This window comes from Dipodomys merriami, unplaced genomic scaffold (genome assembly GCF_024711535.1).
Source record: "Dipodomys merriami isolate MVZ:Mamm:240054 unplaced genomic scaffold, mDipMer1.0.p SCAF_41, whole genome shotgun sequence".
NCBI classification, from domain to species: Eukaryota; Metazoa; Chordata; class Mammalia; order Rodentia; family Heteromyidae; genus Dipodomys; species Dipodomys merriami.
In genome coordinates this window covers 11,363,239-11,384,515 of record NW_027205715.1, presented here as the reverse complement: position 1 = coordinate 11,384,515, position 21,277 = coordinate 11,363,239, and the positions used below count along the sequence as shown (strand labels likewise).

At 46.5% G+C, this 21,277-nt stretch overlaps 1 protein-coding gene across 2 annotated transcripts in view; it reads right to left on the bottom strand.

Moving 5' to 3' along the window:
• LOC138807021 (serine/threonine-protein kinase H1) overlaps positions 1–21,277 on the bottom strand; it is a 30,832-nt gene that overhangs the window by 3,695 nt on the left and 5,860 nt on the right. Inside the window, exons 2-3 of one of the 2 annotated variants that reach the window (XM_069992584.1) lie at positions 16,746–17,772; positions 479–581 (exon numbers count right to left, since the gene is read on the bottom strand). In XM_069992584.1, the coding sequence (XP_069848685.1) occupies positions 516–581; positions 16,746–17,702 (1,023 nt within the window). In that variant the 5' untranslated portion in view covers positions 17,703–17,772 and the 3' untranslated portion in view covers positions 479–515. Of the gene's footprint in view, positions 1–478; positions 582–16,745; positions 17,773–21,277 lie in introns of those variants that run through there. The other variant, XM_069992583.1, reaches the window with a different exon arrangement.

The window sequence follows — 21,277 nt, the reverse complement described above, 5'->3', positions numbered from 1 at the left end:
GGTTTATTGGAGATAAGAGTCTCACAGACTTTCTTGCCTGAGCTGGCTCTGAATCACAATCCTCAGATCTCAGCCTCCTGGGTAGTTAGGATGACAGGCATGAGCGACCGGCGCCTGGCACTCAGAGACACTTTAAAAAAGAATGACCCACCACATCTTACTCAGATCTCAGCTTCCTGAGTAGCTAGGATTACAGGTATCAACCTGAGGATCGCAGTTCAAAGCCAGCCCAGTCAGGAAAGACTGTTAGACTCCTATCTCCAATAAACCACCAGAAGACCAGAAGTGGCACCATAGCTCAACTGGTAGAGTGCTTGCCTTGAGCTGAAGAGGTAAGGAACAGCACGCAGGCCCAGAGTTCAAGCCCCATGACTGACAATTAAAAAAAGAAAAAGAAAAAAAAGAATATCCATGCTGCTCTGTCCTCCTATAGTCTCCAAGGGAAGAACTGACTGGGGTACTTACTGCAGCCCCACTTGATCTGTTGTGTAAATAGCTTCAAGACAGCTGAAAGCTCAGGCTGGATGACAGATTCTGCTCCTGCCCCTTGGTCTAGCCTGGCTAGATGAAGCACAATTCATCTGCAGAGGTAAAACTAGATTCACAAGCTAGGAATCTGAAGCATAGATAGATCAGAGGATTTCCCCACCTCCTATCCACTATATCCAGCCAAACCATGGACCCCCTACAGCTTGGAACCAGTCCAATGCAGTCTCAGAAGGGTCTCTCGCCAGACCTTACCAGTGGGCTTTAAGCATCGCTATCTCCAGAGTGGCACAAGCTCACTCTAGGCATCGACCCCTACTGCTTGTCAAGCAGCTAGCCTGTTAGTGCCAAAGCGAACCAGATTGATCTACCCCTCCTGCTCCCCAAGACGCTCGCCTCATCAATTACTGCATATGTACAGCTGTGTGCAGAATACCAATGGACTTATTTGTCTGAGGGCCAATCCAGCCCTCTCTGGCAGGCTCCAATGTGCTACATCTTTGAAGAGCTGGGAGCAGCTGTGTGGAGGGGGCTAGGGGAGGTGTACCTAAGCCAATGTGATTCAAGTCTTCCTGACCAATGGTCCTTAGTTTAACCTTTGTATGATGAAGAACTTGCTAAGGGAAATCAAGGTGGCAACACAGGGAGGTGGTCCTCATCCAGCCTGCTGACCGTGAGGCAAGAGCTTAGGTTGATTCCAGAATAGCAGCCCCTAGAAGCCATGTCAAGGCTCTTGGACAGGACTCACCCACTACCACACTTCCAGCCTCAAGCCCAAAACAGAACCTTCTAAGAGAAAGTATTCATAGCTCATCCTTCCTGCTTCCCTGAAATACTTAGGCCCCTGGAACCTAAGTATGTCTTGTCAGCCTACATTTGGGTGGCTTTGGAGCATTCAGGGCATGGAGGAAAAAGAAAAAAAGAAAAATAATAAACAACATGGTTTCCACAGTTCCATCTGCTTGCTTTAGGTGAAGGACAGAACTCTGACCTCAGTACATTATACTTGGGGCCAGACCACGGACATTCATGGGCCTCAGGTGGCTGACAGATGGACGGACTCCAAATAGCAGCTGGTCAGTCTCCCAGAGGCTTCCATCTGTGTATGAACTGCCAGGAAATATTAATAAGATAGTTGGCTTTATTTCTAGACATTAAGTATTCAGCCTGCTCTGGGGTCAGAACATAGTTTCAGTACCTACACTTTCCTACCTACATTCTCCACAGATTTCTGGAGTTGTATGAGAGGGAGGTAGGGCCTGAACCAAAGTTGTGAGAAAAGTGACAGGGTCTCTGCTCTGTTCAAGTTGGCTGCCTTTCTCCAGAGTCCAAAGTCCCTAAAGATCTCCTTGTCCCTTTACAATTAGGGTACCTAACACTTGACAGTATATAAAATCAGAGAAGCCATAACAAAGAGGAGAAAGGAGCTGGGCACTGTTGGCTTGAGCCTGTAATCCTAGCTACTCAGGAGGCTGAGATCTGAGGATCACGGTTCAAAACCAGCCCAGGCAGGAAAGTCTGTGAGACTCATCTCCAATAAACCACCAGAAAATTGGAAGTGGTGCTGTAGCTCAACGTGGTAAAGCACTAGGCTTGAGCAAAAGAGCTCAAAGACAGTGCCTAGGCCCAGAGTTTAAGCCCTATGACTGACAAAAACACAACAAAACAAAGAAGAGAAGGGATCCCTCTGATGAATATTTCACCTACCTTGCCTCCTTATCCCCTACTTCTGGTAGATCAAAACTATTCCTCAGTATTCTAGTCTAATTATCCCTTCAGAAGGAAAGACTAAAACAGAAAGGCATTCTGGCTACCCTCCTCCCTGCCCCTTCCTATTGGGTTGAAGAGTCTGTCAAGAACATTTCCTGGGGCTGGGAAGGTGGCTCAGTGGTAGAGTGCTTGCCTTAAAAGCCTGAGGCCCTGGGTTCGATTCCTCAGCACCACATAAGCAAAGAAAAAAAAAGCCGGAAGGGGCATTGCGGTTCAAGCGCTAGAGCGCTAGCCTTGAGCTGAAGAGCTGAGGGACAGCGCCCAGGCTCAGAGTTCAGGCGCCATGACCGGACCAAAAAAAAAAAGAACATTTCTTAACTGTATGCTCAGGCCTGTAACCCTAGCTACCCGGAGGTTAAGATCCAAAAATAGCAGTTCAAAGCCAGCCTGGGTAAGAAAGTCTATGAGACTCTTATCTCCAATTAACTGCCCAAGAGGAGCTCAGTGATAGAGCACTAGCCTGGAGCAAAAAAAGCTCAGGGACGGTGACTATGCACTGAGTCCAAGCTCCAGGACTGGCATCAAAATAGGGAGGTGGGGGAGAGAAGAGGAGAACATTTCTTGAAGCACTCAGTGATCTTACCTTGAGGCTTTTTCACTCAAGGCTTGCAATTTACTACTTGAGCCACTGCTCCACGTCTAGGTTTTTGGTGGTTAATTGGAGATAAGAATTCACAGACTATCCTGCCAGAGCTGGCTTTGAACCTTGATCCTAATCTAATTTCTAAAGTTCTAGATCTAAGGACCGAAGGCTTCCCATCTTTTTTCCCCATTTCTAGGCTATATGTAAGACACGTAGCACACCATCTGACAGCTGATCTCTGATCATTTGGGCCTCCTTGTCCAGCTCATGCCTCTGGGAAGGCTCTCTAGCAGGCTCTTCCACACAGAGCAGCCAGGGGAAGGAGGGAGTAATAAAGCTGAGCTGAGCAACTATGACTCAGTCCTTCCCTCTACTTTGTCTCTAGATGTATTTTTGCATTTGCAGGCCTAGTACTCCCACCTTCAAAGGCCTCCTTTCTGTACTTACGTGGGCCTGAATGAGAGCACAGAAAAGGGCACAGAAGACATTCTGGGCAACAAAGATTTGAATTTACTAAGAGAGCAGAACTTGCAGAATGACAACAAGAATAGCACACACTGATGCTGCCCACAAGGATTAAGTGTTTTGAAAAATTTAGCAAGATTGTTGGACACTTAGTGGTAGTGGAGCCAACATGCCCTCTTCAGGTCAAGATGTCATCATCCTGGTCCCCAGACCTATCAAGATCCACACCCTTGTACCCATTATCTTGCCCATGTAATTGTAACCCCTCTGTACAGTATGTTCACAATAAAAAATTAAAAAAAAAAAAAGATCCACACCCTGAGACCCCCCCCCAGGGGTCTGGCAAAGGGTAGGCAGCAGGAAAAAGGATGTGGAAGGAAAGGGAAATTTTGTTATTTTTATTTTGAGCTAAGGTCTCACTATTTAGCCCAGGCTAACCTTGAATTTGCAATCCTTAGCCTCCCACATGCTAGAATTACAGGCATGCGTTACCATATATTGCTGATCTTTGTTTTTCTAAAACAGGTGTTTGGCTATGTTACCTCAGCTGGTCTTAAACTTACTACTGGGTTAGCCGGGTGCCGGTGGCTCACGCCTGTAATCCTAGCTACTCAGGAGGCTGAGATCTGAGGATCACAGTTCAAAGCCAGCCCAGGCAGGAAAGTCTGTGAGACTCTTATCTCCAATTAATGACCAGAAAACTGGAAGTGGTGTTGTGGCTCAAGTGGTAGAGCACTTGCCTTGAGCTGACAAAACAAAACTCCTGGGCTAAGTAATCCTCCCATCTCTGCTTCTGGAGCTACAGGTACATTTTACTGCCATCAGCTGAGAACAGATTATTTATTTATTTATTTATTTATTTGCTGGTCATGGGGCCTTAACTCTGGGCTTGGGCTTGGACGCTGTCCCTGAGCTCTTCAGTTCAAGGCTAGTGCTCTACCACTTGACCCACAGTGCCACTTCTGGCTTTTTCTGCTTATGTGATGCTGAGGAATCGAACCCTGGGGCCTCCTGCATGCAAGGTAAGCACTCTACCACTAATCCACCTTCCCAGCCCCAGAACAGATTTTTGGGGTGTGTGTGTGTGTTGCTACAGATTGAACACCACTGAGCTACATACCCAATCCTGGTGTGTGTGTGTGTGTGTGTGTGTGTGTGTGTGTGTGTGTGTGTGTGTGTGTGTGTGTGTGTGTGTGTGTGTGTGTGTGTGTGTGTGTGTGTGTGTGTGTGTGTGTGTGTGTGTGTGTGTGTGTGTGTGTGTGTGTGTGTGTTGCTACAGATTGAACACCACTGAGCTACATACCCAATCCTGTGTGTGTGTGTGTGTGTGTGTGTGTGCGCTACAGATTGAACACCACTGAGCTACATACCCAATCCTGTGTGTGTGTGTGTGTGTGTGTGTGTGTGTGTGCACTACAGATTGAACACCACTGAGCTACATACCCAATCCTGGGTGTGTGTGTGTGTGTGTGTGTGTGTGTGTGTGTGTGTGTGTGTGTGTGTGTGTGTGTGTGTGTGTGTGTGTGTGTGTGTGTGTGTGTGTGTGTGTGTGTGTGTGTGTGTGTGTGTGCACTACAGATTGAACACCACTGAGCTACATACCCAATCCTGGGTGTGTGTGTGTGTGTGTGTGTGTGTGTGTGTGTGTGTGTGTTTGTGTGTGTGTGTGTGTTGCTACAGATTGAACACCACTGAGCTACATACCCAATCCTGGGGTTTCAAAAAGAGGCAGATTCCAGCTATACAAAAGGCTGAATGAAGCTGGAGAATCTCTTGAGCTCAGGCATTAAGAAGAGACCAGCCTGGGCAACAGAAGTGAGACTCTGTAAATAAACAAATAAATGTCTAGCTCAGTGGTAGAGTGCTTGCTTAATGTGTAAGGCCCTGAGCGTACACACAAGCAGGAAAGAAAGAGAACGAAAGAAAGAACGAAAGAACGAAAGAACGAAAGAATGAAAGAAAGAAAGAAAGAAAGAAAGAAAGAAAGAAAGAAAGAAAGAAAGAAAGAAAGAAAGGAAGAAAGGAAGAAAGGAAGGAAGGAACAAAGGAAGGAAGGAAGAAAGGAAGGAAGGAAGAAAGGAAGGAAGGAAGGAAGGAAGGAAGGAAGGAAGGAAGGAAGGAGAAGGAAGTAAGGAAGGAAGGAAGGAAGGAAGGAAGGAAGGAAGGAAGGAAGGAAAGGGCCAGCTGCTAGTAGCTCATGTCTTTATAATCCTAGCTACTCAAGATAGGGGTTTAAAGCCAACCCTGGCAGGAAAGTCTGTGAGGCTTTTATCTACAATTAACCATCAGAAAACCCGGAAGTGGCACTGTGGCTCAAAGTGGGAGGGCTCTAGCCCTGAGCAAAAGAGCTCAGGGACAGTGCCTAGGCACTGAGTTCAAGCCCCATGATGAGAGAGAGAGAGAGAGAGAGAGAGAGAGAGAGAGAGAGAGAGAGAGAGAGAGAGAGAGAGAGAGAGAGAGGAAAAAGCTTGACAACTTAAAGGTTAGTAAAGTTCTGAAACTTGAGATGAGTAACAAACTCTAATCTTGTGCCCCCACTTGTCCCTACAAAGTGAAGGGAAAGGAGGATAAAAGAAAACAACTCAAGAGTCAAGGATTCTAGCACCATGGCTCACTACTTAGAAGACTGAAATCTGAGAATTGAGATTTGAAGCCAGCCCAGGAAAACAAATCTAAGAACCTTTTATCTCCAATCAACCAGCAAAAAGCTGAAAGTGGAGATACGGTTCAAGTGGTAAAGCACCAGCCTTCAGCAAGAAAGCTAAGCAAGAGCATAAGGTCCTGAGTTCAAGCCCCAATACTAGCATATACCCAAACACACAAAACAAAACAAATTAATTTTAAAAAATTCTGAGCTAGACACCAATGGCTCGCACCTGTAAATCCTCTACTCAGGAGGCTGAGATTTGAGGATAGTGATTCAAAGCCAGCCTGAGTGTTTTAAATTTATGAGACTCTTATCTCCAATTAACTACCAAAAAGCCAGAAATGGAGCTATGGCCTCAAGTGGTAGAGGCTAGCTTTGAGCACAAAAGCTCAAGGACAGCATTCAGGCCTTGAGTTCAACACCCAGGATCAGCACACGCATGCACGCATGCACGCATGCATGCATGCACGCATGCACACACACACACACACACACACACACACACACACACACACACACAGAGCTCCACTTTTGGCTTTTTTGCTGGTTATTTGACAATAAGAGTCTCACAGCCCTTCCTGCTAGGGCCAGCTTTGAACCACAATCCTCAGATCTCAGCTTCCAGAATAGCTAGGATTACAGGCATAAGCCATAAGCGCCTGGAGCAATGTGTGCTTTTAACAATGCCCTGGAATAGCCCTAGAAGGTTCTAGGTAGAACCTTGCTACAGAGCAATCTCTTATTTTTACTGGAAGGTTCAACTGAGGCCAACTGGTTTCCAAAATCCAAACTGGCTCAAAAAACAAAAAACTTTCTTATTCTAATTTCTTTCTTTTTTGTTTTTTTGGTCATGGGGCTTGAACTCTGGGCCTGGGCGCTGTCCCTCAGCTCTTCAGCTCAAGGCTAGCACTCTATCACTTGAACTGCACCACCACTTCTGGCTTTTTCTGTTTATGTGGTGCAGAGGCAAGCACTCTACCACTGAGCCACCTTCGTAACCCCTCTTGTTCTAATTTCTGATGCAGCTTGGAACCTCGGTGGCTGACAGTAACTCACAGACACTGTGGTCTCTGTACCTGGAGCCCTAGGTACACAGGACTTGGCTCAGAGCAGCTACTTGGTCAGCCGGGAATGGAAGAATGAGTGAGAAGATGAAGGTGACAAGTCTTCTGCTCCAAGCCAGCTGGGTACCATGAGTACCATGTAAGCATCAGACCAAGGCATTGAGGCAGGAAGAAAAGTGACCCTGTAAAATGGGAGGACTAAGGAAGAGGAGTCTAGAAAGTTACAGCCAGTGAGGATGGTTGGTCCAGGTCATGATAAAACATCCCTTTAACAGAGATACAGCTCTATCGCAGTGAGGGCAGAGGGGAGGAACGTGGGAGGCCATGAGTGGATCTGAAGAAGTCTAAATATAGGAGAGACGACAGCCTGGCAGATCCCAGACCTAGAAAGCCTAGAAGGCAACAGGGCCTGTGAGAGGACAGTGCTGTCCAGATGGAGAGACAATGAAAAGAGCAGGAAAGGGAGGGGACAGCTGGCCCTCCAGTGATGACTCTGAGCACAAGGAATGATATTCCCTTTTGTTGAAGAGACATTGAGGGCTGGGGGTGGAAAGTGGCAGTGATGAAAAGCAGCTCTGACCTGGGCTAGTAAGCTGCTGGAGGTGGTTAGAGAAAAGCCTTTCAGTAGGAAGGGCTGAATACAACAGTGTGGGGGTGGCATCCACTTCTGCCACCACAGGAAAGATCTTGCTCTTGAGAAGTGTGTAAGCAGAGCCAGAAGCAACAGGAGAATGCCTAAAAGACTAAGCTGGGATAAGGGCATTTGTTTGTAATCTCGGTTTCTCAGAGGCAAGCAGATTACAAATTCAAGGAATGCCCAGGTAAAGGCAGTACAAGACTCAATCAAAAACAAAATAAAAACTTAAGAGCTGGGGTGTAGTTCAAGTGGTAGAGTGCTTGCTTAGCATGAACAAGGCTTTGTTCCAGTCCCAACAATGTGGAGGTGGGGGTGGGAGGGAATACCTAGAGGATTAGACTCCAATGAACCTAACAGTTGGTCTAGAGGTGGCACATCAAAAGACTTGGCTCTTCTCCACTAAGAGCTTGTCTCCTAACTTTCCTTTCCCACCCCTGAAACAGCTGCCTCTACCTTCCTAAAAAAAGGTCTCCAACCACGGATAGATCTCCAAGGACACTGACAAACGGCCCAAATTATGCCACTTTCCAGTGACTAGTGAGAATCTGGCCTAAGGGTTTCACTCCTGCAATAGATGATGGGTATTTTATCTGTTGAAAACATACAGAAGTGGAGACAGCCCTTCCTGTGAGATCCCTTCTAGACAGGTAAAGAAAGAGCTTCTCAAACATTTAACATCCAGGGCTAGGAAGGTGGCTCAGTGGTAGAATGCTTGCCTGGCATGCATGAGGTCCCAGGGTTCGATTCCTCAGGATCCTCATGGATCTCTCATGTTGCTTAGGCAGACTTACTCAGGGCTTAGGGTAAGATCTTTTTCTTTTTGGTCGGTCTTGGGACTTAAACTTTGGGCCTGGGCGCTGTTCCTCAGCTCTTCAGCTCAAGGCTAGTGCTCTACCACTTGAGCCACAGCGCCACTTCCAGTTTTCTGATTTATTGGAGATAAGAGTCTCACAGACTTTCCTGCCCAGGCTGGCTTTGAACTGTGACCTCAGATCTCATCCTCCTGAGTAGCTAGGATTACAGGTGTGAACTACCAGTGCCCAGCAGGGTAAGATCTTTTATTTTTGTTTTAGGTGGTCCTGGAGTTTGAATTCAGGGCCTCATTGCTAGGCAAGCTCTCTACTACTAGATCCATGCCTCTAACCCTGAGATAAGGTTTTATCTTTAATTCACTGCACCTGTGCCTTCAGGGAATAGGAAGAGATAGCATACATAAACCAGGCTGCATGTCTATACTGCCAATATCCATCACCCAGACAGCACCAAGATATGCCATATCCTCTGCACCTAATGGTATCTTCAACATCCCGAGGTGTTAGTCTTTCTTTTCTTTTCTTTTTTTTTCCTTCCTTCCTTCCTTCCTTCCTTCCTTCCTTCCTTCCTTCCTTCCTTCCTTCCTTCTCTCTTTCTCTTTCTCTTTGTCTTTTTAAAAATTAGCTTAAGGGCTGGGAAGGTAGCTCAGTGGTAGAGTGCTTGCCTTGTATGCATGAGGCACTGGGTTCAATTCCTCAGCACCATATAAACAGAAAAAGCCAGAAGGGGCACTGTGACTCAAGTGGTAGAGCACTAGCTTTGAGCTAAAGAGCTGAGGGACAGCGCCCAGACCCAGGGTTCAAGACCCATGACTAACAAAAAAAAAAAAAATAGCTTAAATTAATAGAGTCACTTTAAGAAGTGGAGAACCAAGCTATTCTAGAGGTCTAGAGGCTGAGGCAGGAAAATCACTTGAGTCCAGGAGTTCAGGATCAGCTGAGCAATCTAGAAAGACTCCTTTCCTTAGAATGAAAAAGGAGGCAGAGGAGGGGAAGAGGGGGGCTGGGAAGGTGGCTCAGTGGTAGAGTGCTTGCCTTGCATGCATGAGGCCCTGGGTTTGATTCCTCAGCACCACATAAGCAAAAAGAAAAAAAAGCTGGAAGTGATGCTGTGGCTCAAGTGGTAGAACGCTAGCCTTGAGTTGAAGCGCTGAGGGACAGCGCCCAGGCCCAGAGTTCAGGACCCACGACCGGACCCAATAAATAAATAAATAAATAAATAAGAAAAAAAGAAAAAGGAGGCAGAGGAGGGGAAGAGGAACAGAAGCTGGGTACTGGTGGTTCATGACTATAATCCTATCTACTCAAAAGGCTGAGATAGGGGCTGGGAGGGTGGCTCAGTGGTAGAGCGCTTGCCTTGCATGCATGAGACACTGGGTTTGATTCCTCAGCACCACATAAGCAGAAAAAAAAAGCCGGAAGTGGTGCTATGGCTCAAGTGGTAGAGCGCTAGCCTTGAGCTGAAGAGCTGAGGGGCAGCTCCTAGAGTTCAAGCCCCACAACCGACAAAAAAAAAGAAGAAGGCTGAGATATGAGAATCCAGTTTAAAGCCAGCCCAAACATGAAACTCTGAGACTCTTTTTTTTTTTTTTGTCAGTCCTGGGGCTTGAACTCAGTGCCCGAGCTTCTTTTGCTCAGGTTAGCACTTGAGCCACAATGCCATGCATGCTAGGAAGCACTCTACCACTGAGTCACATTCCCAGCTCCTCTGAGAGACTCTTATTTCCAACTAGTGACCACAAAGCCAGAAATAAGAGCTATGGCTCAAGTGCTAGAATGTCAGCAAGATGAAGGTAAAGAGAGTCAGGGAAGAGCTGAGATGAGGATACAAACGCCTTCTCTACAACTCATCCTACCACAGGGTGATGTGTACACTCAGTGCCTTTCAACCCCAAATGGATGGATGGCCAGCCTTCAGCTCAGAGACCCATCATTGACAAGTGACCTTCGCTACCTCTTATTCCCTGGGCAGTGACGGAGTGAGTTTCCTTGCCAACCTGAACTATCTGCCCATCACCCATTCACCTGAACGAGGCTTTGTGAGAGGTCTGTGCTCAAGCCCACTTGTTCCTGGTGTAGTCACCCAGAACTCACCCACAACTCAGACTACTCAAGCGAGGAGGGTGGCAATTCAGACTGCTGAATTCAACAGACAGTAGAACTGATGATGGCATCACTCTGCCATCAATCCTCCAAGAGCTTCTTCATACGCCCTGTCTCTAGGAATAGAACTCTTGACAACAGTAATGACATCAGGCCAAGGATGTCACATTTCAGGTCAAGTGAAGCATAGCAGCTCTTCCTGAAAGGACTCTATTAGTCCTCTAGTATGAGTCTACATGTGATTCACCATCTATCTATATCATTCCTTTAAAAACAGCTCCTCCAGCTTTCTGGGGTCTTGGCCTCCTGAGGCAGGTAGTTCACCTCTCAAGGTGGTTTTGTATGCCTTTGGCCTCCTCTCACCTTCATACAGCTCTTCCTTACATCTGGCAACATATGTCTCTCTTCACTTCCAATCTATTCTCTTTACATTAGACCTCTGATAAAATTCATATTTTTCATCTCAAACTCATCTTCTTTCATATTCCCTCCTCTTTTTTTTTTTTTGGTTGGTCATGGGGCTTGAACTCTGGGCCTGAGCGCTGTCCCTGAGCTCTTCAGCTCAAGGCGAGCGCTCTACCACTTGAGCTACATTGCCATTTCTGGTTTTTCTGGAGGTTTATTGGAGATAAGAGTCTCACGGAGTTTCCTGCCCAGGCTGGCTTTGAACCCTGATCCTCAAATCACAGCCTCCTGAGTAGCTAGATTACAGGTGTAAGCCACCAGCGCCCAGCCCCTCCTCTTTTAAGAGTCATAAATTTGCCCTAAGAAATGCGTAGCATATACTGTCCTAGGTTTTTCAAATGCTTCCCTGACTTGAGCCTACAGCCAGCAACCTTCTAAATCCTCAAGAGTCTCTAATTTGTCCTTTCACAGTCTCCAGAAGAAAGTGCTCCCCACTGGCTGGTAGCCTCATCCGCCTGCCAACAGTTGCATTTGGGACATAACCAGGGCATCACCAATAAACACAGCTGCTTCCCTCAGGAGAAGCCAGTTCTTCACAGTTACTATTTACAAATGTTCCAGTACAACCAACTAAACTGAGGTTTAGACAAAGACTGCAGGGAGCCAGACACCAGTAACTCACACCTGTAATCCTAGCTACTCAGGAGGTTGAGAGCTGAGATCACAGTTCAAAGCCAGCCTAGTAAGGAAAGTCAGTGAGTCTCCTATCTCCAATTAACTACCAAAGAGCCATTCGTAGAGCTCAAGTGGTAGAGTGCTAGTCTTGAGCACAAAAGCTCAGGGTCAGTGCCCAGACACACTCTCACCGGGAGCCGCAAACGTATGCCTCTTTGATTGCAGCAGAGGAACATAATCTTTAAACCCAGTCTTTTAGCTTCAGTAGGAACAATAAGCCTGAGTTTAATCTTTCCCCCATTCATCTGTCATTCCCCACTATAGATAACCAGTTTATAAGACTGCAAGTTCCAATTAGATAAACTGTCCAATCAACATCTGCCATAATAGGAATTATTGGATGAATCTATAGACTTTTGTACAAGAGTCTTTCCTTTGTCAGCAGTTTAGGAAACCTTTATCCCTCCCTCTAACTATACTTGCATACTCCTGCATATTCCTGCAGAGGACACTTACAGGAGCAAGTATTAAGGCAAGAGCCATAATGGTCAGTAATATCTAGACCTTTCAACAGTGTGGCATCATGCAGAGATCTAGGAGCCAGAATTCCTGAAGCACTATCAGCCTCCCAATCTTCTGGCATTCATGGATCTATCTTAAGATAATAGTTTTAGCTACAACCTTAGGAAGTTCTCTGAGCTTCCTACTCAGAAAGCTAAACTTTCTGAGTGCCCTTACAGGAACTTGTATGATCGTGCCTATAGCTGAATCTGCTCCATGAGCCACTGTCCAAGAGATTGCCTCCTGCTCTTTCTTGTACTTATGTGCATGCTGTTCTACTTTGCCCAGTCTCCTGCCTCCTGGATATCTTCTGAAGTCCATGTCACACCTCCATAACTGTTACTGATAATCCATCTCAGGACATCATTATGGCAGTCTCAATACTTACTCCTTTTTTTTTTATTTTTTTTTTATTTTTGGTCGGTCATGAAGCTTGAACTCTGGGCCTGGGCATTGTCCCTCAGCTCTTCAGCTCAAGGCGAGCGCTCTACCACTTGAGCTACAGCGCCACTTCCGGTTTTCTGGTGGTTTATTGGAGATAGGAGTCTCACGGTCTCTCCTGCCCGGGCTGGCTTTGAACCGCGATCTTCAGATCTCAGCCTCCTGAGTAGCTAGGATTACAGGCGTGAGCCACCAGCGCCCGGCTTACTTACTCCTTTTTTTAATTTTTTGTTTTTTATTTTTATTTTTTGGTCTTTCATGGGACTTTAACTTGGGGCTTGGACAATGTCCCTGAGCAGTTTTGCTCAAGGCTAGCACTCTACCACTTTGAGCCATAGCACTACTTCCTGTTTTTCTGGCGGTTAATTGGAGATAAGAGTCTTATTGACTTTCCTGCTTGTGCTGGCTTTGAACTGAGATTCTCAAGTTTCAGCTTTCTGAGTACCTAGGATTACAGGTTGAGCTATCAGTACCCAGCTAATACTTGTTCCTTTAAGTGTAGTCTGCAGGTCCATAGCACCAACGCTACCTGAATACCTGACAGAATGAAAACTCTCAGGCTCCACCTGGACCTACTGGATTCAAATCTCTATTTTAAAATCCTAGGGGATTTTTATGATTTTATAGGCTCATGCCTGTAATTCTACCTCTTCAGGGAGCTGAAATCTGAGGACTACGGTTCAAAGTCAGCCTGGGCAAGAAAGTCTGTAAGACTCTTATCTCCAATTAACTACCAAAAACCCTGAAATGGGGCTGTGGCTCAAAGTAGTAGAGCATGATCCTTTAGCACAAAAACTCAGGGACAACACCCAGGCCCTGAGTTCAAGCCCCAGGACCTGCACCAAAAATAAATAGTCTTAGAAGTACTAACCTCTACCTCTCTCTATCTGAGCTCTGGCTTCTCTTTACTTTTTTATAGTGGTAAAACAACCAACAGAAATACGACACAGCAATCACCCCTTGCAATCACTCACTTCATAACCAGAGGGTCTCCTCAGTAGAACAGACAACACCAACTTCTTTTACAGCTCTGTCCTAGAGCATTGGGAGAGACTTATCATCAGTTTAAACCACCAGAATTGTACTATCCTGTTTCCTATCCACACTTGAGAACCAAGTAAATATCAGGGCATTACCTCTATGATACTGAGAGGAGAGTATTATGAACATCAAGGGCTCATTTCTAAGTTATTCCTCTCTCACCATCTGCACTTTTCCCTTTGAATTCAAAGCCTTGTACTTGCTACGTAGGTACTCTTACCATTTGAGCCACATCTATCATCTGACTTTTTGTTGGTTATTTTGGAAATAAGTCTAATGCAGCCAGGCACTGGTGGTTCATGCCTATAATCCTAGCTATTCAAGAGGCTGATATCACAACTCAAAGCCAGCCCAGGCAAGAAAGTTCTTGAGACTCTTATCTCCACTTAACCACCAAAAAGCCAGAGAGCAGAGTTGTAGCTCAAGTGATAGAGACCTAACCTTGAGCAAAAAAAAAAAAACTCGGGTCTTTTTTGCACCTTCCTTTGGCAACCACCAGGGCTTAAACCTGTCAGATCTCTGCAGGTATCAGAACCATTACTGGATGCAAAGGCACAAGCTGATGGCCTGTTGGTTCAATATGAGCCATTGGCTAGTTTTTATTGGCACATGGTGCTGTTTAAATATATGAACTAGATTTCCAACATTTAAGCTCAGGTCTGACTTCTCTTTAAAAAACTGGAAGATGGGGCTGGGAAGGTGGCTCAGTGGTAGAGCGCTTGCCTTGCATGCTCGAGGCCCTGGGTTCGATTCCTCAGCACCACATAAGCAAAAAGAAAAAAGCCGGAAGTGGCGCTGTGGCTCAAGTGGTAGAGCGCTAGCCTTGAGCTGAAGAGCTGAGGGACAGCGCCCAGGCCCAGAGTTGAGGCCCCACGACCGGACCCAAAAAAAAATAAAAATAAAAAATAAAAAACTGGAAGAGCCAAGTGTTGGTGGCTCACACCTGTAATCCTAGCTACTCAGGAGGCTGAGATCTGAGGATCACCGTTCAAAGCCAGAAGTGGCACTGTGGCTCAAGTGGTAGAGTGCTCACCTTGAGTTGAAGAGCTGAGGGACAGAGCCCTGGCCCAGAGTTCAAGCTCCACGATGGATAAACAACAACAACAAAAAAAACAACTGGAAGATATGGATACCCGAGGCGCTCATGATTGCATGGAAGAACCAGATAGAGATGAAAAGGAATCCGCTCTGAGATGGAGTGTGTTTACTCTGGCTTGTCCCCATGAAACAGATGCTGAGGAGACCTTGTCCCTCTGATCAGCTCTGAACTGACCTGAAACTGCTGTGCCTAGAAACAGCTTCCCATTCCCAGGGCCTGTATCTCTTTGCCTCTCTACCTGAGGACTTTCTCCAGCATTAGCTGGCATTCAGGATTGCCAAGATGCAACAGAAGATGTAATGTTCCCAAAGAAATTCTCAACTTGGGGCTGGGAATGTGGCTTAATAGTAGAGTAACTGCCTAGCATGCATGAAGCCCTGGGTTTGATTCCTCAGTACCATATAAAAAGAAAAAGCCAGCGTGGCACCGGTGGCTCACACCTGTAATCCTAGCTACTCAGGAGGATGTGATCTGAGGATCACAGTTCAAAGCCAGTCTGGGCAGGAAAGTCCGTGAAACTCTTATCTCCAATAAACCACTTGAAAATAGGAAGTGGTGCTGTAGCTCAAGTGATAGAGCTCAGAAGAGCACTTGTCTTGAGCTGAAGAGCGCAGGGACAACTCCCAAGCTCAGAGTTCAAGCCCCAGGACGGGCCACAAAAAAAAAAAAAAGAAAGAAAAAAGAAAAGAAAAAAGAAAAACCCAGAAGTGGCACTGTGGCTCAACTTGTAGAGTGGTAGCTTTGAGCAAAAAGAAGCTCGGGAACAGTGCCCAGGCCCTGAGTTCAAGCCTCAAGACGAAAGAAAGAAAGAAAGAAAGAAAGAAAGAAAGAAAGAAAGAAAGAAAGAAAGAAAGAAAGAAAGAAAGGAAGAAAGGAAGGAAGGAAGGAAGGAAGGAAGGAAGGAAGGAAGGAAGGAAGGAAGGAAGGAAGGAAGGAAGGAAGGAAGGAGAGAGAGAGAGAGAGAGAGAGAGAGAGAGAGAGAGAGAAGAAAGAAATTCTCAACGCATGTGGTATATAATAATTGTAATTAAAAAAAAAAAAAAAGCAGCTGAGCACCAGTGGCTCACTCCTGTAATCCTAGCTACTCAGGAGGCTGAGATCTGAAGATTGAGGTTCAAAGCCAGCCAGGGCAGGAAAGCCCATGAGACTCTTTTTTTTTTTACTTTTTTTTTTTTGTTGTTGGTCGTGGGGCTTGAACTCTGGGCCTGGGCGCTGTCCCTCAGCTCTTCAGCTCAAAAGCAAGCGCTCTACCACTTGAGCTATAGCACCACTTCTGGTTTTCTAAGTGGTTTATTGGAGATAGGAGTCTCACTGTCTTTCCTGCCCGGGCTGGCTTTGAACCACGATCCTCAGATCTCAGCCTCTTGAGTAGCTAGGATTACAGGCGTGAGCCACCGGCACCTGGCACCATGAGACTCTTATCCCCAATAAACCAGTCAGAAAACCGGGAGTGGCGCTGTGGCTCAAGTGGTAAAGTGCTAGCCTTGAGCTGAAGAGTTGAGGGACAGCGCCCAGGCCCAGAGTTTAAACACCATGACCAACAAAACAAACAAATAAGCAACAAGAAGAAAAGAAAAACCTTCACTTCAGTGATACCATTCTGTGGCAAAGGTCCCCAATGGGATTGGATTCTAATAGCCCACACTGGCAGCCCACTTCTTGAATTGGCTTTATTCCTTTTCCTGCCTCACCTTCACTGTTTAACTTACAGCTACTGGAATCACTTCCCATGGAAATTATCTGCACCCAAACCCTTACTTCAGGGCTGACTTTCAGGAGAAACCAAAACTTCGATACTCTGCTAGTCTCACTTTACCATTTTCGTATTACCTGCCTGGCTCTCACCAGCGCAGCTCAGCGCATGTCCCTCTGATGAAGTTGCATGTTATACCACTCCCCCAATATACACACAGTTCCCTCACCAACATCCCTAGAATAAAGGCAAAATAGACTCACCTCCCCCAAGTAACTGTACTTGCCCCTGAGTATCTGCCGGTACAGCCGGGTGCGGTTGTCATCCTCAAAGGGCATGGTGCCACTGAGCAGAATGTAGGCGATGACCCCCAGTGCCCACATATCAACAGAGTTGGTGTAAGGCTTGCGGACTAGGACCTCAGGCGCAATGTACTCAGGTGTACCACAGGTAGTCTTCATCAGGCAATCGTCACCTTTCTTGCGGGCACTGGCCAGGCCAAAGTCAGTGATGATAATCTTGGAGTCAGTGCCTGGGTGGTAGTAGAGTAGATTTTCAGGCTTGAGGTCTCGGTGTGTGATACCCAGGGCATGCAGATACCGAACACCATCCAGCACCATCTGTAGAACCCTTGTGGCATCCCGCTCAGTGAAGGAACCCTTGGCAATGATGCGATCGAAGAGTTCACCACCGGTGGCCAGCTCCATCACCATGTACACACGCTCCTGAGTCTCGAACACCTCTACCAGCTGGATGATGTTGGCGTGGCGGACCCGGCGCAGCACACGCAGCTCAGACTCACATACCTCCCGTCCTTCTCGGTACTTTGTCTCAATCATCTTGATGGCATATGGCTGATGGGTTGCTCGGTGCTCCACACGTACCACTCTGCTAAAGCTGCCTCGGCCAATCAGAGCCTTTATGTCATACTTAGCAGTCACACGTGGGTCAAACTTGGCTCTGTACTTAGCCACCCTGGCCCTGCGTGGTGGTTCTGAGGGAGGCTCTGTGTGGCCGCTAGTGGGGGCACTAGGGGAAGAATGTGCATATTGACTGGCAGCTGGAAATCCAGCTTTGAAAGGACCAACATGTTCTACTTCTGTGATGAAGTGCTTGCACACATCATTCTTAGTACTACTGAAGGGTTCCACCTTCTTGACCAGATCCAGCTGGACATCTTTGGTTGGCTCAGGAAGGACTTTGCTTGTCCCACAGCCCATCACGGACACAGGGGCATCCTCTCCAGTGAGGGTGGCAGGACCTGCTCCTCAGGCAGTGCCCTGTCTACACCTATGCAAACAGAAAATAGGGCATGTCAGCATACCTGGGGTCCCCTGAAGGGATCCTGCCCCCACTCCTTCTCAATAAGCCTAGTCTGATTTAACTGAAGGCCTAACCCTGGAAAGAAGGACGGCTTTGGTCCCTAAGAGCTTAGTCCAGCTGAGTGTTGGTAGCTCGTACCTGTAATTCTAGCTACTCAGAAGGCTGAGATCTGAGGATCAAGGTTCGAAGCCAGCACAGGCAATAAAGCCTATGAGACTCTTATCTCTAATTAACTACCAAAAAAGCCAGAAGTGGAGCTGTGGCTCAAGTGGTGGAGCACTAGTTTTGAGGGGGAAAAAAACTCAAAGAAACTGCCTAAGCCCAAGTTCAAGCCCAAGGACCAACGTGTACATGAACCCGCACCCCTCCCCCCCCAAACACACACACAAAGAACGGAGTCAGACTTACTGGTGGCTCTAGATGAAAGGCTTGACGGAACTCTCCCTAGGTCTTTGTCTATGTTGCTCTTTTTTTTTTCCAGTCCTGGGGCTTGAACTCAGGGCCTGGGCTCTGTCCCTGAGCCTCTCTGTGCTCAAGGCTCCCACTCTACCATTTGAGCCACAGTGCCACTCCCCGCTTTTTCTGTGTATGTGGTGCTGAAGAATCGAACCCAGGGCTTCATGCATGCTAAGCAAATACTCTACCACTAAGCCACATTCCCAGACCTCTATGTTGCTCCTTAAACCTGTTAGGGACAGGAAAGTGCATGAGATTCATCTGTCACAGCTCTCACTTCCCTACTCTGCCTAGGTCCTTTTTCTCCTAGTTGAAGTCCTATATATTTTAAATGTTAAAATCACTCCTTTTGTTACTCTGACTCATATTTTCTGAAAAGAGTGTAGAATGTTAGAGACCTCCTCCATCACCACCACCCACCAGGGCTGAGAAAGCTGCTTTTCCAAGGCTTCCATACAGTGGGCTCTCCCAGCCCTCTAGGCTTCCTATCAAGGTTGGTACCACTGCAGCGAACAACAAAATACTACCATGGGGGGCTGGGAAGGTGGCTCAGTGGTAGAGTGCTTGCCTTGCATGCATGAGGCCCTGGGTTCGATTCCTCAGCACCACATAAGCAAAAAGAAAAAAAACCAGAAGTGGCGCTATGGCTCAAGTGGTAGAGCGCTAGCCTTGAGCTGAAGAGCTGAGGGACAGCGCCCAGGTCCAGAGTTCAGGACCCACAACCGGACCCAAAAAAAAAAATTACTACCATGGGTGCTGTCCTAGCCTTACTTTCTGGGTGGTGTTCACTGTTTTACTCATGCACAATCTCCTCCCTGGCATTTCCAGGGTCTTACAATTCCCTAGCTCACCACAAGGCTGAAATCTCACACAAGACCCAAAGCTGGCTGGAACCTATCCCAGTGAACTTGGGACCACAAGCCTCATTACAATGCCAGTCTGACAAACTAGACTTGATCATGAGGCAGAAGGGCGCTTGAACTCAGAACAGCAGCATTTGTATCCAGTTGTGACTTAGGCTCTTTATCAGGGCACTCAGCTTCCTTGGGATGAGGATCTAAGAGCCCTCATTAATTGCTTCTCAGAGAAATTTTGCCACTAATACCCAGTAATGGTGGGGTCCTGGAGAGGGTAAAGTGCTAAAGTCACTGCTTTCTAGAGGCCACCGCCTTCCTATCTAAGTCAACCTGAGGACTACATTTGAAAGACAGCTAAGAATGTATTATGGGTCTGTGAATGTGGCTCAGTGGTAGAGTGCTTGCCTAGCATGCATGAAGCCCTGGATTCAATTCCTCAGTACTATATAAAAAGAAATAACTGGAAGTGGCACTGTGGCTCAAGCAGAGTGCTAGCCTTGAGCAAAAAGCAGCTCAGGGACAAGGCCTAGGCCCTGAGTTCAAGCCTTAGGACTGGCAAAAAAAAAAATTTATTATGGCATACAGAATTGGTAATGAATGATCAATTCAGGTAAAGTGTTTATAAAACACCTACCAGATGTCAAGAAAGTAGGAAAGAATAAATTGTGGTCCAATATAGATTATATTTTGACAAGACACTAAATTTTTGCCTAAGTAAAAAGCATAAAAACAAAGCAAGGCACTGGTGGCTCATGTCTGTAATCCTAGCTACTCAGGAGGCTGAGATCTGAGGATTGCGGTTCAAAGCCAGTCTGGTCAGGAAAGACCGTGAGACTCCTATCTCCAATAAACCACCAGAAGACCAGAAGTGGCGCTGTAGCTCAACTGGTAGAGTGCTTGCCTTGAGCTGAAGAGCTGAGGGACAGCACCCAGGCCCAGAATTCAAGCCCCATGACTAACAAAAAAGAAAAAAAAACATATAAACAGATTATTTGGGGGCAGTGTGAGACAAGGTCCCACTATACCTAAAACTCACCATCCTCCTGCCTCAGCCTTCCTAGTACTGGGATTAAAGGTGTGTACTATCATATCTGGAAAAAGAAGTAATTCTAATATAGCATGCTGTTAAACTTGAAAAACAATAGTAGGTACATGTAGAGCGAGGCAAATGGTAGGAAAGGCTTTGGCAAGAGGTAACCCCTCTGCTGAATCTTTTTTTTTTTTTTTCCCTCTGCTGAATCTTGAAGCAAGCATGTGTCAAGTAACTAGAGGTGGGAACAGTGATTCAGATACAGAGAATAACATACTTCAAGGCCCAGAAGCTCAAAGTATGTTTGGAAATAGGCAATTGAGTTTGCAAAGCTAGGACTGGGGCTGAAGCTTTGGAAGGCCAACAGGAACCAATTACAGAAGGCAGCACAAGTTTGTTCAGTGAAGGATCAGGGCCTTTGGGAGAAGTGAAGGAGAACTACCAAAGAGTTTATGAGGAAAGAGAGGTGATCTGACCTGTATTTAGAGAACCATGTGCCAATGACTCATGTCTGTGATCCTAGCTGCTCAGGAAGCTGAGGTCTGAAGAATCATTCTTCAAGGCCAACTAGGGTAGAAAAGTCTATGAGATTCCATATCCAAAGTAACTAGAAAAAGGTCAAGCTGGTTGTGTGGCTCAAATAGCAAGAGTGCTGGTTGAGCTACCAAGCCTCAGAAACACTAGGCTCTGAGTTCAAACCCTAATATTAGTTTAAAAAAAAAAAAAAAGGAAGGAAAGAAGGAAGGAAGACAGAGGGTAGAATTGAGAGATGTCAGTAGGACAACTTACAGGAGTTACAGGCTGGAAATCAGGAGTGGGAGGGAGGAGGGAGGAGAGCACTACAGCTCCTCACTCAGTAGTGCCTAGAACGAGGATCTGGAGTACAAGAGGAGGCCCGTTGGGAAATTGGCAGCAGAGTTCACATACACTGTAGTGAATGTGAAACAGCTCGTGTGACATTCACTTCAAGTCACTGGATATAGAATCTGACGTCTGAAAAAGCTGATCAGAATGAGGGACAAAGAGTGAACAAATGCAGGTGTGGTACTCACTAGATACTATGTTGAAAATGAACTACACAACTTGTGAATGGGGATGGGAGGAAAACTGGTAAAGTGTGATGGAAGGA